This window comes from Leucopleurus acutus (assembly GCF_964270905.1).
Source record: "Leucopleurus acutus genome assembly, chromosome: 14".
In the NCBI taxonomy this organism is placed as follows: domain Eukaryota; kingdom Metazoa; phylum Chordata; class Mammalia; order Artiodactyla; family Delphinidae; genus Leucopleurus; species Leucopleurus acutus.
The window spans coordinates 82,841,048-82,859,725 of NC_139156.1; the positions used below are offsets into that span (position 1 = coordinate 82,841,048).

An 18,678-nucleotide genomic window follows, 5' to 3' on the forward strand; every position below is an offset into this window, starting at 1 on the left:
TGAATTGTTAAGCCTATTTATGATACTTCTCCTAACTTCTCTTTGTTCCATGTACTTTCTCTAATTCAGTTGTATTGATTAAGGCCCTTGGGTGGCAAAATTTACTGTAAGCTAGCTACCACATTACAGATCTCTGTCAAATGTGCACTTGTTTGAGGCAACTTTAATTAAAGAAAGCCAGGAGAAGTCTCAGATATGCCCTTTCTAGTAGTTTTCTTTTGATAGCCAGAGACTTTAGGCTCGATGCTGCACTTTAATTCAGAAGTCAACGTAACAGTTTAATACATGTAGTAAGTTAAAAAGTATTAGTGAAATAGGAGCTGGGCTTTGTTTTTCCAAACATGTTTCCGAAAGCCTGTTTTATTTTAAAACACACACGGAGTTGGACACAAATGCCTTTTTAACCAACGTGGAGATTTCACGGATTGCTTAAATTGGTCACTCTTCCTCTCTACTAAGCCCGCCGTTCTTGACACCTTATGAAGGACGAGAAGATGGTCTCTTTCTTTGCTTCCTTCTTTGTTGTAATACGAGTCCTTGGATGACAGTAGTTATATGACCAATTTTTCCGTAACCGTTTGGCAATCATTAAAGCTTTGCAGTTGCCGGTTTTCCTACTGGTGTCTTACCACCTAAGGGAGAAAGACACAGACAGCTCATGAAATGATATTGAGTTTGCCCTTCCTTGTACAACTGTTTAGGCACTGGCAAAAGAGAAACACATGACACTTGTGCAGAGTTTTACAGACTGACAAGCACCAATGGAGACAGCAGCGCCCTTCGCTGGAGAAGCAGAGGTGTCGCAGAGGCGATGGGCATGGCCAGCCCCACAGCCATGTTTCCTGAACTTCACGTCTAGCGTGGTCTAGTACGTTCACACTCACGTATCTGCCTTCTGAGAGGAAGAACTCAATCCCGTCGTCCTCACGACGAGGGCTTCGGGGTTTGTTTTAGTTTATGCCCCTCTCACCAAATTCAAAATCGAGTTCCAAGGTCACGTATTCTGAAAGTTCAGACATACTATAAATAGAAGAAGACTGGGGGGAAATTCCCTGGAGGTCCAGTGGTTAGGACTCTGCGCTTTCACTGCCGAGGGCCCAGGTTCATTCCCTGGTCAAGGAGCTAAGATCTTGCAAGTCGCAGCAAGGCCAAAAACAAGAAAAGACTGGGATTTCAACCTACGTATTTTCTTCAACAAGAAATTAGCATTTTCACCTTCCCTCTCTCTGTCAACCATACCTTTGCCCTCTATACTTTTTTCTTCAATGACTCTCCTTTAAGCATACGCCTGCCCTGGTTTTCCTCTAATCCCAGCAGACATCTATCTATAGCTCTTCTATACAGGTTTGACAAGTGTACTGAGTTACGATTAGGTACAAAAATACTACTTGTAAGAATATCCACTCAGTGAGCTAGTGCTTTTTCAATATAATCAGCAATTATTTTTTTCAAAAGCTAACACCCTCCCCTTCTAAAGTCACCCCATCATTCCTATGAGAAGTGTTCTCTACCTCTTCTGACCTTGAAAATCTGTTTATATCAAAAGTCTTGACTCTTACTGTATACCATAAACAAATGGCCTCGCCTTTTGGGACTGGACTATTTCTTTATAAGCTGATAGGATGTGCAGAAGAGTCTGGATTGGATTACTCTCCTAAGGATGTGCTATCAGCCCCCAGTTTCAAGTTCAGAGTCTATATATGATGTGGACATTGATCCCGACCCTCACACGGGAAAGAAGAGATCTGAGGGTGGAGAGGGAGCAAGTGAATCCGAGGACCAAAACGAGAGGCATTTTCTTGATGCTCCCTAGGACTAGATGGAAAGGTCTAGATCGTGGACCCTGATGAGTTATGTCAGGAGCTGATCATTTCTATGTTGTATAAGACCGCCTATTTTATGCCTGCTGGGTCTTCTCTGCTAGTTTTCTCCTTAGTTTCCTTGAGAAAATTCTAGATGACAGAAATAGTTCTCTGCGTATACTAAAACTCTCCTGCTGTTCATTTTGATAAAGCATTTAGTGCCATCCTTTCTTGTTTTACTATATGTTGATAAGTGCAATGTGCAAACCCATCATATTTTTATTAAACAGCACTTACCAAGCGTTTCTTCTAACTTTGTTGTGGCAGGTTCATTCACAGTAAATATATAATCATTATTTCTAGGAGAAAAAGTAACAAGCTTTCTTACTGCATAAACCAGGAGGAAAAGACAACGTTCATCATTTATATAGTAAGACTACTTTTAAACAGTCTTCCTCAGGGCTCGTTTGAAATAGTTGAAAGTTGTGTGTATATATATGTAAGAATACACACACACACACACACACCATGCCCCGCCCCCCAATTTTTCTTATAATTAACCTATAAATTTCCGTATTAGGTCGAAGCTAAAATGCTGGCCTAAAGCACTTTCTTTCTTTGCTTCAATGTGGTTTTTATTCACACCCACAATAAAATTCGCATGGTAACTCAGAGTGACTTAGCTAACCAGGACATGGATAAGTGAAGCATGATGTGATGTCTCCTAGATCCTGCGTTCCCACATCTCTCTCTCGACTTGGTGCCCAACTGCTCTGAGCTGTCGCTGCCCGAGCTCACCCTGGGCACCATGCACAGTTACTTACACCTTCTTCTTCTCCACCACACCGAGCCTCACAAAAGCTGCTAAGGCGTTTCTTTGTACATCGGAGGATAATACATCGTAACACTGTGAGGCACCTAAAAGAGAGGGAAAGGGAGAGTTAGTGGCTTCCTTTCTGTGCTCAACTAACAGAAGTTACCACCCACAGAGGTGTGACTCACCTTGATGGAGAAGCTGACCTGTGAATTTTCTAACGTTCACCAAGTACTGTTTCTCAGTGAAGTGGCCTTCTTCTTCGTTCAAGAGGTATTTGCAAATTATCTGATTTTTAAGAGGGAGGATGAGAGGAACAGAAAGTGAAACAGAGCAGCCAAATACCGGAGAAGAGTAAATAACTTTACACCTGCCGCTCTTGACAGAACGATACCTTATATTAGAGCAGAATTAAGACCTCCCCCTGATCCCCACCAAAAAAAGTTCTACCTTTCACCTGGGGAAGACACTTGCTCTTCAGACCAGAAACAAGTACAGGGTAGGAAAGTCTTAGTTATATTTGCTATGGGAGGATGAAGGAGAACTTGCGAAAGATTTACACACCTGGTAAGATTCCACAAAAGGTTTAAAGAGTCCTATTAAAAACTCTAGCACAGTATTTCCTTTTTCTGTAACTAGGATGTCCCTTGTCGTCACCTGTGTGGCCTCACTTTTACAAAGCAGGTAACAGCCTTCTTCAAAGTCCTGCAAGGGGAGGGGAGAAGACAGAACGCACCCTCTAATTTATAACTGAGGTCAACGATCCACTGCTGGGCTCGGCATGTGCAGCCCTGTGCCCGCAGAACAAGGGAAATACCAGCTAATTCTGCAAGCCTTCCCGGACTGCTGTGGCTGTCAGACAGGAGGAGAGCAGCAGTGTTCCAACACTCACAGTGCTGAACCTCAAATACAGCGAACACCAAAAACCTGATGAGCCTCAGAGATCATCACCTGGGCCACAGATTCTCCTTCGCTTTGCACTGACGAGCCATACTCCCTGCTCTTGAATAGAAGTGCATGTAGCAAGTCCAAAAAGTACTGAGAATCATGGTATGCTGAGAACGGCTGCCCTCATTTCCTACTGAATAAAACCTGTGGCCCTCAGCCTAACGGACAGACGCTTAACCCACCTGTCAATGCTGGCACTGCCCCCAGCCCAGCAAGCCAGAAGTCCAGCTCTGGGAGCCCGATCCTTCACTTGCTGTCTACACCACCAGGCAGGACCACTGTTCTCTAATCGCAAAGCAAAAGGCCCTACTCATCCTAACAAGTGGTGCTGGAAAATGTGTGCTGGTTGCTAAATTTTCTAACAAAATAGAGTTGGTTTATTTACAGTGGCTGCGCTAATGGTTCAAAGATTTGGTTCCTCTCACCAAATAATCCCTAAATTATTGATTAAACCTGACCAAGAATTAAAACAGAGTTTGCTGAACTGTGAGTGTCCATGTTTCTCTTTTGTTCTGCTGCACGTAGCCTTGAAGGCAGGGAAGACACCCCCGTGAATCTAAGCCTAACGTTTCCAGAACTCACTCCGCAAACACACCTGCTCTTTGGCAGGAAGGATTTACCTTTAGCGCATTTCCTGGAAGAAAGATGAACTCATCTGAAAAAACATTGCATAGGAAGCGAAAGCAACTGTAGACATCCTCTGGAAATAAATTCATTACATAAAATTACAACTCTGCTCTTTAAACATTCAGGGAGTACCAAGAAGTCCATGATACTCCAAAATGCAGTATTTTAAAGGCATATTATTCATATACCAGGGACAAGAATTAAGGCCCCCAAAGGAAGCTATAACCAATCCAAATTTTACCTACAGAGAAACTACAGGCTAGCATAGTTTCAATGGTTGAGACTGAATTACAACCAGGTCTCTAACCAGTCAGTCTGGTAACGAGCGAGAGGCCACATTCCGCAGAAGCCAGGGCACTTCATTTCCCCTGTACGTGGTTCCCTAGCAGAGAAGGAAAGGAATGGCTTCCTTCATTCCCTTCCACACTCATATCTGCTGATGTCTCTACTGTACCTTTAGCGCTAGGACACACTGGCACACAATCATAGAGACTACTGTCTTATCCCTCGGGCGTGTAGGTCTGCCCTGACCGTCGGCTATAGACCAGCTTTCTGACGTGAATTTTCTCATTAGAAAAATATACATCCATATGGACACAAATGGTTGCCTCCAATTTCAGGGTGTTCACACTGAAACACTCTAGAAGACCACGTATGTGCCCCACAGTTGTGGACAAATCCCAACGTAAGAAGCCTCAGACAGAACTAAGATCAAGCTTTGAGTTTTCTGTGTCCTGAACTAAGCTGTCTGACGTCTCTGGGACCCAGTTTCCTCATTCACAAAATGAGGGCATGAACGCCAGACCTCTGAGGTTCCTTCCAAGGCTAAAGGTCTGTGGCTGAGCTCAGTGTTTCTCTACTCTGGCTTTTCCTTATAATTATCTACAGAGCTTTGAAAAGCCAAAAACAAAAACATCGATTTCTGGCCCACACCCCCGCCAGTTGCATCAGAAACCTTTGGGGATGGGACTCAGCCTCCAAAAATTCTAAGGTGCAGCCCGGGGAGAAAACCCCTGGCCTTGACTACAGGTTTCTGTGAAAAAAAGTTCTACTCATTATTACACTCCTCGGTGTGACCAGAATGCTACCGTGTGCTGAGCACTCACACACCGCTGGACCGTTTACCCGCCCTGTCTGCTTCTGTCAGATGCGGGAAGTGACGTCAGAAAAAGAGCATCAGACCAGCAAGTGGGGAGCTGTGCTCTAGTCCCAGATCCTTAAGGGATCAGGAATCTCTGGCCTCACTTTCCTTATTTATAAAAGGAGAGGTTGAGATGAGATGATTTCTTAGGTCCCTTGCAATTCCCAAATTCTATGGCCAGGTATGTAGGGGAAAAAAAACCTAATGAGCTCTGAGAAGAGGTCCCATCCCTTGCTGGTGTGTGGGCTGCAGGCATGTGGCAGAGCATCGTAACAGAAGGCTTCAAACGTTGCTCTCTATATGGAACTCAACGGCCAGGTCTCTTCCAAAACTCAAGACCACCTTCCCGAAGGTTACCTTTCCTGAACCCAGGCGTCATCTGCAATGCCACAGCTACTAAGGAAGGACGGACAAAAACGTTGAGCAGCTGGTTCCTGTAAGCCGAGCACACGAGCAGAGTGACGTGCTGGAAGACAAGCCCATCGACCACTTCTGGGCCTCCAGAGTCCACTTTCAGAGTCACCCGGTCTTTGACGAGGCTGACGATGTTGGAATGCAGAAGAAGGCTGGACTGGACCACTTCTTCAGCAAGTTCATTATCTACACGCACACACAGACAATTCATTCAGGCAAATGGCACAGAAATGGGATGGTTACTGCTGGGAGTCTTAGGCTCAGTACGAATCAACGCTAGTGACCCGACACGTTTATTTTCAAGTGCCAGGTACGGGTTTTAGGCTCCACCAATTGGGCTAATGATACCATATGTGAAGGATATTTTAAAAGCACTCTTTCATCAATCAGCTCTCTCTGAGGACATGTAACATGCTTTCTTATCTACCCCCAATCTGTCAGCCATTCTGAAATGCACATCACTTCCCACTCTGAAAACCAACACTTCCTCAGGAACCAAGGTTTTGTAATTGCAAGTTACAGGACAAGAAAATCACATATATGGGAATTTAAAAATACTAAGACAAGAAGACATGCTTCACACACACACCTCGCTTAGACCAATTCCGAGACGGCAAGGATATCGCTTTACAACTTTGCAGGTAAACCCGAGGGCAGCCCAGAGAGGCACTCTTCTAGCTTCAGGTCTCTCTGAGCACAGAGGGACGCTGAGGAGATTTTTCTGGTTTTCCTACATCAAAGATAACTGAAGAGGCAGGCTCATAACAGTTCCCGGTAAGTCATCACCTGACACTACACTGGCCTAGAGATAGCCAAGGAGTTAGAATGACAAGTCTAGTAAAGACACGGCGACATTTAACAGCACTCTTGATACGGGGGATACCTTTATTGCTCACCCGAGCCAAAGAGCTGGCTGACAGGTGTGCCGGGCAGGGGCGCTGCTCGTGTGTCATGGAAGGGACAAGGGGGAGCTGCGGTTCTCCTTTCGGACTCATCACATCCGCTCTGGGCTAACCTGCCTTGTCTCAGCTTGCTCGAGGTAAGGGTGCAGCACATGACATCATACATATAATACAAGATGATTCATCTGACATGTACAATATAATGATATGTATATCATAAAAAGGCCTAGACAGAATGCTTAAGAATATATGGGATAATCTGGGTAAAAAAGCAAAAAGGAACCGAATATACATACCATGTTCTAGATTAGGAATAGTGTTTGATAACTACATGACTTCTGGTACTTGGATACCAAGCAGCTCTCACTTTGTAACAACTGGAGTTGTCGTGGCAGCTGCACAGGTACTTTTCGCTGTGAACTGGCCACATATTTATCCCCTCTTGAAAAACCAACACCTTAGAAAGACAGGTGCCTCTGCTTTCACATGTTTCTGGGCCGAACATTCGTCTTTCACGACTTTCTGCCTTGTATTGCAGTCCACATGTCCTTTGCTTCCCATCAGACCGTTAACAATACTGGGATTTGGACTCATCTTTACTTCCCTCCCGGTGACCAACACTCAACTGGCCGGCACTCCTGTTGGCAATTCCTCCCAGCCTCTCTCAGCCACACCGCCCTCTGCCGCTGCCTGGCTCGGCTTCCTGAGTTCTTATCTACGCACGGCAACCTGCTCAATTGTCTCCCTGCCTCCGGTTTCTCCCCACTGTGGTCCATCTTTAAAACTGACATCAGGGGGCTTCCCTGGGGGTCCAGTGGGTAAAACTCCATGCTCCCAATGCAGGGGCCCTGGGTCCGATTCCCGGTCGGGGAACCAGATCCCGCATGCCACGGGGCAACTAAGCCCGTGCACCACAACTACCGAGCACAGGAGCTGCAACTAAGACCCTGCATGCCGCAACTAAGACTCAGTGCAGCCAAAATAAAAGAACAAAAACATACCACCCTATAAAAAAAACAAAAAACCTGACACCGGGCTGCTTGCTAAAGGCCAATCCCTCACACTTCGCTGCCTAAAACCCACGTCTGCGTCCTGTGACCTACAGACTCCAGTCTAGATCCCCAGGCAGCGGGCCTCTATGATCCAGCCTCTGTCCACATCTCCGCCTCCATCACTCCCTTCCCAGAGCCAATGTTCTAATGCTACCAACCGCCAGCAGCTCAAGGGATGCCCAGGGCTGTCACACCCGCCATCGCGTGTTTCCTGATCCTTACATTAACACCGCTCCTCTCCCTCTGTCCTCCTGAAGAGCTCCTGCCGTCCCACCAAGATGGGCTCAGGTAGCTCCTATGAACTCTTCCCCGCGCGTGGGCCCTTTCCTACGCAGCAGTCTCAGGAAGCCCCAGCAATCTGTCCGTAGCTCTTTGTCTTTATGTCACTGAGCCCTCTCTACTAGTTTACACATTACTACCACCCTGTCTTCTACACACCAGCAGAACCTCCAGAACAAGGGTTGCATCGAGTTCATCTTTGTACCCCTGGGAGTTCCCAGCACCCACTAGGTACTCAGTATGGGTTTAATGAGTGGACAGTAAATACTTGACTATAAATAATTATCCGGTCTTAAAAAGCATTTCCTTGCATTTCCAATTGCAGTCTCTACAATTTTAAAGCAGAGATTGAAAACAACTTAAGCTAACTATTGTCATATACATCCCAAACTCCCGGCACAGTCTTCATAACTCCAATGAGGTTTCTACAAAGTTGTTATTATCAGAGAATTGTATACAGTTCTCCAAGACCAGCCCTTTAATCCTTACAATCCAGTGAGGCAAATGGGTTGCAAATATAATGTGGTAGAAAGAGGTGGGTGTAGGGGCTTCCCTGGTGGCACAGTGGTTGAGAATCCACCTGCCAATGCAGGGGACACAGGTTTGAGCCCTGGTCCGGGAAGATCCCACACGCCGCGGAGTGACTAAGCCCGTGCGCCACAACTACTGAGCCTGCACTCTAAAGCCCACGAGTTTAGAGCCCGTGCTCCACAACAAGAGAAGCCACCAGAACGAGAAGCCCGCGCACAACGAAGGGTAGCCTCTGCTTGCCGCAACTAGAGAAAGCCCACGTGCAGCAACGAAGACCCAACGCAGCCAAAAATAAATAAATAAAAATTAAAAAAAAAATTTAAAAGAAGAAAAAGAAAGAGGTGGGTGTAGAGGGAAGAATATGTGGAGCACAGAGAGTCATTATTTATCCTCCACTCTGCTAGGAAGCAAGGGAGGGTGTTCTGGTCCTCTGTCTACTCAGAGCCTCCTTAGGGAGAAATGACGTGTAAACAATTCTTCTCAAATAATTGACATGCTACGTTCAATGTCCTAGAGTGATAAAAACAGATTAGGCTTGCTTTCTCTGAGCAATGCTTTGCTTAAAGTCCTACATGGATTTTTTTTTCACGTCTAGGCTACAACTTTTCCAAATTAAGAAATAAAAAAAGCAAGCATTATCACCACAGATGTCCCACATACATACCAGGCCAAGTGAGAAACCCCCCGAAGGCCTGGGCTAAGCCTTTCAGCCATAAAGTCTTTTCCAATAGGGCATCAAAGTCCATGGATGGCCGGTTCTGAAGCAGAACAGCAACTATTAGTGGCCACGGGCTCAGAACCAGGTTTTGAATTTGCAGGAGTTGCATTTTGTAGGCAACTTCAGTGACAAAGGCATGCATGTCCTCCGACTGTTTCTGAGGAATATATCTAAAAGGAAGAATACAGAACAACCAATTACAGTTCTGCTACTTAGACAATGTGAGTGGAGAAGGGAATGCGAGAAGACACACCCTTTAGAAGGTTTCTCATACCTTCTGCCAACTGAACTCTCTCAGGTCACGCTGCAAAAATATACTTTCACTTTACTAGAGTGGGATCTGTCCATTCGTCTCTGGGCTATGCTCTTGAGAGGTGATTAAAAATACTCAAGGCAAGAGGGTTGGTTTTATTACCCCTGGTTCCAGGCCAAAGCAAACAGACAAAAAACACTTGCTGCTGCTTTGTCAGTGGGCTACATCACTTCTTCTGTGAAAACTGATGCCTCCTCCCGCAGACTGAACTGCTCTGTCTCCTGAGAATCCACAGGACTTTGAACACGGCTCTTGTAGAACACGCCTAACAGGTGATATGATATGATATGCCTGGCAACTGCTCATGCCTGTACCGACAGGCTGTACCGCTGGCCTGACTGCTACACCGCCCTTCTGAGAAGCTTCAGGGCACCTGCTAGGCACTGTCTCGGTCCTTGCCTGACAGAGTCCTCATGCGTGAATCACCCAGCGTTGAGTCAGATGATATCCAGAACCTACCCAGAGCTGGCTGGAGCAAGGATATATGCACAGGACCTAACAGCAGGCACATAAGGTGGCTTAGCGTGAAAGCTGTAGCCAATGAGGACTCCCTGGTAATGGATACAACTGGCCAACTTGAGATGGACCAAGTGAAAGCTTGTGGCTGCAGAAAGCTAACATCTGCCTCTGACAGCTGATGAAGCTGCGAGCGAGGCTGCCAGCTGCCGTGGGACCACTGGCGCTACAGATAAACTATGAATGATGCTGCGGTCACGGAAGCCCGGCTGGGCAGGCGATTCGTCTCCTTTACTCCTGCGGGTGTGTTTCTCTACATTAAGAAAACCCACATGTGTATCTGTACCTGCACGCTGAAAGACGCTAACACACTTCCTTGCCACAAAACCATAACCTTCTTGAGAACAGGCACTCACTCCCATTCGTTATTATTAAACAGCCCTTTCTAGGATCAAAAACAATACTTGGTAGATACTTTGGCTGGCCTACCAATAGTGCTCAGCAATTCCCACACATGCACTTGTTAACAACGGCTTATTTCTTCACACTTTTAAGTCAGTAGGGTACTAGGGAGGGAGCCTGGGGAGAAGGAATCAAAAGAAGCATGTATCACTTTGAGAGCAGGCAATGGGTTTTGTGTTTTGTTTTGTTTGTTTGGGCACTGTCTGGCTTTGCATGTTTAATGTATATATCCTGCAGTTAAGTGTCCAGCGAACATATTAATTGAAGCTTTCTGCTTCTCCGGGGTGTGATCTCAGATAACCAAGTTTCAGTGCTAGAAGTGGTCAACTCAAGAATCACAGTTTACACTTTCAGATATTCATCCTTGTTTCTATGTCAGTTATGAAAACACAGGCCTTGCACCTTGGAACCAAGTTATATGGGCTCCGACCCATCCTCCCAGCTGCCAGAGATCGAAGTGACACAGGGTCTCCGAAGTACACATGAATGTTTCCAAACTTTTCAGAGAGAATCCTCCTGGCTTTCAACAATCCCTGAGAGTATCACAACAGGGGAAAAGAAAACAGGAATACATTCAGAAATCAGTTGGTGTATAAAGTACATCATAAATAAATACAAATTTAAAGAAATTTAATTTCTTTAAATTCCAGTACGATCAAGCTTGGCTATCCTTTACGTACAGTTGTAGATTCTTTCGGCTTAGGAACCCCTAGGAGCTCATAAGCATACAGAGTTTCTTCCAATATCCTATCGTAACTGATGCTGATTGGAACAAGGTAGGTATCAAAAACTTCTCTTTTAAAAAACGGTTCCATCACAATATTCAGAAGACCTGTAAACGTACGGAGAAATGATTGTTCAAACATACTGAAAAGGAAAGCAAACAAGGCCGCAGGAAGATACTAAAAGTATACATTATATACCAAGCCCATAAATATAAACAGTTGAACTTAAAGAAACAGTTACACTTATGAAGTAAAGAACATCTTGCAAAACAAGTGTCAAGTTCTATTCAGCAGCTGCGATGACACCACGCCTGGAGCCGCTGGGCTTGTGTTTTCCCTCAGTCTGTAAGGAACCTACCAAATTTTGGAGTCAGTGTCTTGGCGGAGCGGCTTCTCGTCCCCTCGAGGAAAAATTCAACAGGAGCATAACCATTCTGTAAAGAGAAAACACAAACCAACAAAACAAACACAAAACCCATTGCCTACTCTCAAAGTGATACATGCTTCTTTTGATTCCTTTTCCTGAGTTCCCTCCCCAGCCCTCCGAGCAAACGCTGCTCACAGTGAAACTTAGCCAAGAGAGTCACACAGAGGAAACAGATTGCGGAGGTTATGCACATTCCTCGAGGGGGAAAAACCAGCTAAGCAGTCCATTCAGAAGTTACGAATTTAGGGCCTCCCTGGTGGCGCAGTGGATAAGAATCCGCCTGCCAATGCAGGGGACACAGGTTCGAGCCCTGGTCCGGGAAGATCCCACATGCCGTGCAGCAACTAAGCCCGTGTGCTGTAACTACTGAGCCTGCGCTCTACAGCCCGTGAGCCACAACTACTGAAGCCCGCACGCCTACAGCCCGTGCTCTGCGATGAGAGAAGCCACTGCAACGAGAAGCCCGCGCACCGCAACGAAGAGCAGCCCCCGCTCGCCGCAACTAACAAGAAGGCCCATGCGCAGCAACGAAAACCCAACGCAGCCAAAAATAACTAACTAAATAAATTTATATTAAAAGTCTCTATTGCAACAAAAGAAAAAACAAAAAAGAAGAAAAAGTCACGAATTTAAGTAAGATCTTAGACCAAACTTCAGTGAAAAGAAAACACAGCTTGCAAGTAGTCGGTTATTATTTGCATTACCCGTAACATAGTTTTCACATATTCAGAGAACACCGCCCAGTAGAGCTGATCGCCACCGAAGGTCCGCCGCATGAAGAACGCCCCCGACATTCGCAGCAGCTCACCAACCATCTTCATTCCTAGGAAGTCTACGAAAGAAACAACGGTTAATGTTGATTTGCAGACCTTGAAGCTTTCTATGAATATCTCAACTCAGATTCTATTAAGATAGATTTCATGTATGTAAGACACCCCTAATCTTAAGAAGAAGCATCTAATGGAATTAAGGAAAGAAGGGACTCTGTCGGCAGGTGCTGGCTGGGAGGTTACCTTGTGCACCCCACTCCCCACGCACCTCTGCATTTACAACCAGACCAGCTAGAGGTGGGGCAGCAGCAGGCAATGGGACAGCCTCAACTATGCCATCATGCCAACTTCCTTAGTCAGCAGTGCTGCTGACCTCAGTGACAGATCAACATATATCCTCCCTGCTCTGCACAGTCAGGCCAAACTAGCTCTCACCTTTCCTTTTTAACCATCAGGTGAAAATACCACTCTTCTTTTAGTGGCACAGATTAGAAAAGAAAAGCAAGTCCAGAATGAGAGAAAGAGTTCTACCATCTGTTTTAAAACAGTTTTCATTTTTCCCTAATTTTCAAATAACTTCCTCACGTGTCTATATAGATGGAAATGCTTTCAAAGTGCTTAAGGTCCTGGCAGTTTCTACTTTACTGTTTACTGTGTCTATTAGCAAAGGTGTAGGCTTGAACCCCAGCTTTCCTGGCTAGCTTATAAAGGAGATGATAAACAATTTATTTGCCTTAGCAATCTTACTTTTTTGGAATCAATCCTACAGAAATAAAAGCACTAATATGAAAATATATTGAAAGCTTGTTTGTAACAGCAAAACTACCACATTATGATACATATACACTCCTGAATATTATATAGCAGTAACAATGTTAGACGTGAAGTTGGAACCTTACCAAAAAAAATCACACCACATACAAAGATTAACTCAAAATGGATCAAGGACCTAAATATAAGACCCAAGACAATAAAACTCTTAGAAGAAAATATAGGGGAAAAACTTCATGACATTGGGTTTGGCAATGATTTCTTGGATATGACACCAAAAGCACAGAAGATAAAAGAAACAACAGATAAACTGGACTACAGCTGTCCCTGGGGTTGGGGGGAGTCTGTGGGGCATTAGTTCCAGGACTCTCCATGGATACCAAAACACCTGGATGTTCAAGTCCTTTATATAAAAGGGCAGAGTATTTGTATATCACCTAGCACATCCTCATACACTTTAAATCATCTCCAGATTACTTATAATTCCTAATACAATTGCTATGTAAACAGTCGTAAATGCAATGTAACTGCTATGTAAATAGTTTCCTGTGAATGGCAAATTCAAGTATTGCTTTTTGGAACTTTCTGGAGTTTTTTTTTTCCCGAATATTTTTGATCAATGGCTGGTTGAATCCATGGATGTGGAACCCGTGGATACAGAGGGCCGACTGTATACCAAAATTAAAAACTTCTGCTCATCAAATGATACAATCAACAGAGTGAAATGGGAGACAATATTTACAAATCACATATCTGATAAGGGGTTAATATCCAGAACATATAAAGAACTCCTTCAATTCAACAACAAAGAAAACAAACAACCAAAAGGACTTGAATACTCCTCTAAAGGAGATATAGAATTGGCCAACAAGCACATGAAAAGATGCTCAACATCACTAATCACCAGGGAAATGCAAATCAAGCGCACGATGAGCTGCCACTTCACACCCATTAGGATGGCTATTATTAAAAACAGAAAAACAAAAAACCTAAAAAAACAGAAAATAACAAGTGTTGGAGAGGATGTGGAGAAACTGAACCCTTGTGCCCTGCTGGTGGGAGTGTAACATGGTGCAGTGACTGCATGTGGAAAACAGTATGGCAGTTCCTCAAAAAATTAAAAATAAAATTACCATCTAACCCAGCAATTCTACTTCTGGGTGTATACCTCGAAGAATTGAAAGCAGAGACTCAAACAGGTATTTGTTCACCTATGCTCACTGCAGCACTAATCACAAGAGCCAAAAAGTGGAAGCAACCCAAGTGTCCAGGGATGGATCAATGCATCAACAAAATATGGTATATACATACAGTGGAATATTATTCAGCCTTGAAAAAGGGAAAATTCCGACAGACACTACAATATGGATGGAGGCTGAGGACATCACGCTGAGTGAAACAAGCCAGCAACAGAAGGACAAATCCTGTTTGACTCCATTTACAGGAGGTATCTGGAGCCGTCAGGTTCACAGAAATAGAAAGGAGAGTGCTGGGTGCCAGGGGCTGGAGGGAGAACAGAATGAGGAGTTAAGCGTTTAATGGGGACAGAATTTCAGTTTTGCAAGGTGAAGACTTCTGTGGATGGATGACAGTACAACAGTGTGAACTTAATGCTACTGAATGTGCACTTGAAACTGCTGAAGATGGTGAATTTTATGTTTTGTGCATTTTACCACAATTGAAAAACATGCTAAAAGAACTTAGATCTATTTACTGACCTACAGAGATAGCCACTGATATATTACCAAATAAAAATAACAACAGCAGGTAATACATCCAGGTCGTATAACCTCATTTTTCAACCTGAACCAAAAACCCTATGTGCATATATGCTTGCTGATGTCTGGGTAGGCACAGTAAAGCACAGTGCAGAGAACAGAATCCAACCTATTAAACACTGGGACTTGTAGAAAGAAGGGAGAGGGACTTCCCTGGTGGCACAGTGGTTGGGAATCCACCTGCCAATGCAGGGGACACGGGTTGGAGCCCTGGTCTGGGAAGATCCCACGTGCCACGGAGCAGCTAAGCCCGTGCGCCACAACTACTGAGCCCGTATGCCACAACTACTGAAGCTCGCGTGCCTAGAGCCTGTTCCCTGCAACAAGAGAAGCCACCGCCATGAGAGGCCTGCGCACCGCAACAGAGAGCAGCCCCCACTCACCCCAACTAGAGAGAGCCCGCGCGCAGCAACCAAGACCCAACACAGCCCAAAATAAATAAATAAATAAATAAATGAAAGAAGGGAGAAGCTATTCTCATCATTTTCTTCAAATAACTTCGGCACTGTTAAAATCATTCCCGTGAATGCCTTAATTTTTATAATTAAAAAAAGGGAAAAAACCAATGCATACCCATTCCTGCTGCTATGACCGGCACAGGCAAGTCGTAGTTGTATAAAAGAAAAGACAGCATCAGAAAGTCAATGTAACTTCGATGACTGGGCAACAGAACAACAGGATGCTCCTGGATGGCTCGCTGTAGCTTTAAAACAAATGTTACACTTTGAATAATTTCAGCTTTCATATTATTAAAATCGCTATCTTAAATCAGAAAACGGAAGAATGTGCGTATGCACAGAGGGAATACGAGTAATGCTTTTCGGTCTCCCGACCACGTGCACAAAACTTATTTCAGGGTTCTAGTTAAATAATCTCCCATAACGCAAGGACAGCAAAAATAAATTTTACGGATCATAATAATGGTGATGATCACTAACAGGTATTAGTTGAGAAGCATATTAAGCATTTTACATGCACTGTTTAATACCACGTATTTGTACATAAGGCCTAAGCCTTAGCTTCCTCATTTGTGACATAGTCATGCCTCTAATACACGGTGGAGCTAGGACTGGATCTGTCAGTCTGAATTAAAAAGTCAACTGTCAGCCACCGCGCTAGACTGACTGGTAGTTTGTAGGAAGAGAAAACAAAACTTCTCTCAGGGAGATTAAAAAAAATTACAAATTGTTAGGACCAAGGAAAGGAATGGTATTTCTCTATTTATGCACTGGGTTCACTGTCAGGGAGAGTGGGCGCCTTGTAGCAGGGAGGGATGCATCCGAGCTTCCCGATCCATTCCTCGGGCTGTCGTCTCAGAAATACCCACTGTGTCAACGTGTGTCTGTTTTCCTGAAATCTAAATACATAACCTGCCGACAAACAAGACATAGCCAGCAACATCCCCCGTTCCCAACACTGTATCAAACGTTCTCCGACAGAGATGCAGATGTAAGTCAGCAATCTAGAAATCAGTCACAGCAGGAAGAAATACTTGGAAGCAAAGTAAATGACTGAATAAAAACAAAGCATTAAAAGGTATGAGGAGGAAGGCCAGTGAAGGTAAGAGCTTCCTAGTAAGAGAAGAAAGGTATTAAAAACAAATGAATAAAAATAATCTTCATAGGGAAAGCCCTTACTTTCAGAAAAAAGTAAACAATTAAATGACAGGAGTGACAGAATTAGAAAAATCACCATTTGGCAATCATAAGAATAATAACTGATTCAAGCAAAACACATCAGTGGCTGTGAAAACGCGTGGAGGAAAGTATGATGAAAAACAGGGTACTGAAGCATCCTTCAAGTCTCTTGTCCCAAGATACTTATTAATTACAGGGGCACAAAGAGTAACTCTACAGGGGCGAAGAGCCTGGCGAAGAGCACGGTAGCCAAGTGACGACCGTGACCATCACCAGGAACAGGCAAACGGAGGCCACGTGCTTCTGGGCTGATACACTGAGAAGGACACGCCCTGAGCCTAATCGAAAAAACATCTCAAACCCAAATCAAGGGACACTAGAATATAACTGGCTTGATTTCTTCAAAAGTAATATCATGAAACACAAACAAAGCCTAAGTAATTGTTCTAGATTAAAAGAGTCTAAAGAGATATGAGAGCTGACTGTAACACACGATGCAGGACTTTCTTTGGCCTATACAGGACACAGCTGGGACGGCTGGTGAAACATGAATAAGATCTGTATCACCAGCACTGTGTCAATGTTAATTTGCTTATTTTGATAATTACACCATAAGAGAATGTCCTTGTTTATAGGGAAAACACACCAGAAAGGTGTGTGAGGAAAGGAAAGAGAACATGTTGTAGGGGAATCTTGGTGAAGAATATGTAGAACTTCTTTGTACGACTTCTGTAACTCTATGAACATCTGACATTAGGTTAGTCTGTAAAGTCTGTAACTAAGTTAGTTTGTCTGAAGCCTGCAGATCTGAAGGCAAAAGGAAAAAACACCCTGCAGAGAGGCGGAGTCTCTTCTGCTCAGGCTGGAGGCCACCTGCTAACCAGGGCCTGCTCATCGAGTGCAAAGCGGGATGCCTTTGAGCTGAATAAATTGTGAGGGATTGAAGAAGCGATTGCTTTTCTACAAGCAATACTCACTTTCTGAATACCTTCTTCATTTACACACACTTTCGAGAAAATTTGTTTAAATATTTTGCTCAGGGCAAAGGCACAGAACCGAATGGCTCCCAGACGCAGTTTGTGGTTCATTTCATCCAGGATGCCACAGGCTTCCTCTCGCAGGACCTCGGCAGATTGAAGGGATTCCCTGGAAAGCTACAAGAAAAGGGAAAGCAGGGATAAATTTCTGGAAAAAAAAAAGTCAAAATTCTTTTTGCTCAAATCAGTAGGACCAGTTCCAAATGGACCAATGTTATTATATAACTCAAAATGGTATGTTCTCTTCTTAATTTAAATTGATATAGTTTAAGCTTACATCCAAATTCTCTAAAATAAGTTGTTGCTCAAGATCTAGTGTCTGAGAGCATACACTTAGTAGTTACTTTCAGTACATTGTTGCAGCTGTTTTTTTTTTAAATTTATTTATTTGACTGATTTTTGGCTGCGTTGGGGCTTCGTTGCTGCGCGCGGGCTTTCTCTAGTTGCGGCGAGCGGGGGCTGCTCTTTCTTGCGGTGCACAGGCTTCTCACTGCGGTGGCCTCTCTTGTTGCGGAGCATGGGCTCTAGGCACGCAGGCTCAGTAGTCGTGGCTCGCGGGGTCCACAGTGCAGGCTCAGTAGCTGTGGCGCACAGGCTTAGCTGCTCTGCGGCGCGTGGGATCTTCTCTGAGCAGGGATCAAACCTGTGTCCCCTGCATTGGCAGGCGGATTCCTAACCACTGCGCCACCAGGGAAGTCGCACAGCCTACACATCTGAGGAATCAGGATCAGAAGGGAAAGAGAGAACTGGAGCATTAAAAAGAAAGAATACATTGCCAGGAGAGGACCTTCCTCGAGCCAGAAAATGCTCATGCCAGTTTGAGCCGGTTGAGAAGGCTGGGGAGTGGGAAAGCCAAGACCCCTGGGGACAGGAAGGACTTGGATAGGTGAAGAACACAGGTGAAAAGGCCGGCTTGTTCAGAAGGCACTGGAGGAAAGCAGAGAAGAGAATGGCCTGGCCTCTTATTCTGTGCACCTGGGCTTCTCATTTGCCCAACTGATGTGCTGTCCCTACAGACCCCTCTCCCTGGAAACCTGAGAGAAGCAGCGGTCTTACAACTCCTTGTCCCCAGTG

At 44.6% G+C, this 18,678-nt stretch overlaps 1 protein-coding gene across 1 annotated transcript in view; it reads right to left on the bottom strand.

Moving 5' to 3' along the window:
- Positions 1–252: 252 nt before the first annotated feature.
- The window catches only part of GNPAT (glyceronephosphate O-acyltransferase), a 31,212-nt gene continuing 12,786 nt past the window's right edge, over positions 253–18,678 (bottom strand). Inside the window, exons 3-16 of the mRNA XM_082854526.1 lie at positions 17,545–17,721; positions 15,504–15,633; positions 12,316–12,443; positions 11,543–11,618; positions 11,140–11,291; positions 10,862–10,992; positions 9,175–9,398; positions 5,690–5,932; positions 4,185–4,264; positions 3,181–3,321; positions 2,805–2,904; positions 2,627–2,720; positions 2,100–2,161; positions 253–632 (exon numbers count right to left, since the gene is read on the bottom strand). Coding sequence (XP_082710652.1) covers positions 589–632; positions 2,100–2,161; positions 2,627–2,720; positions 2,805–2,904; positions 3,181–3,321; positions 4,185–4,264; positions 5,690–5,932; positions 9,175–9,398; positions 10,862–10,992; positions 11,140–11,291; positions 11,543–11,618; positions 12,316–12,443; positions 15,504–15,633; positions 17,545–17,721 — 1,782 coding nt within the window. The 3' untranslated portion in view covers positions 253–588. The remainder of the gene's footprint in view (positions 633–2,099; positions 2,162–2,626; positions 2,721–2,804; positions 2,905–3,180; positions 3,322–4,184; positions 4,265–5,689; positions 5,933–9,174; positions 9,399–10,861; positions 10,993–11,139; positions 11,292–11,542; positions 11,619–12,315; positions 12,444–15,503; positions 15,634–17,544; positions 17,722–18,678) is intronic.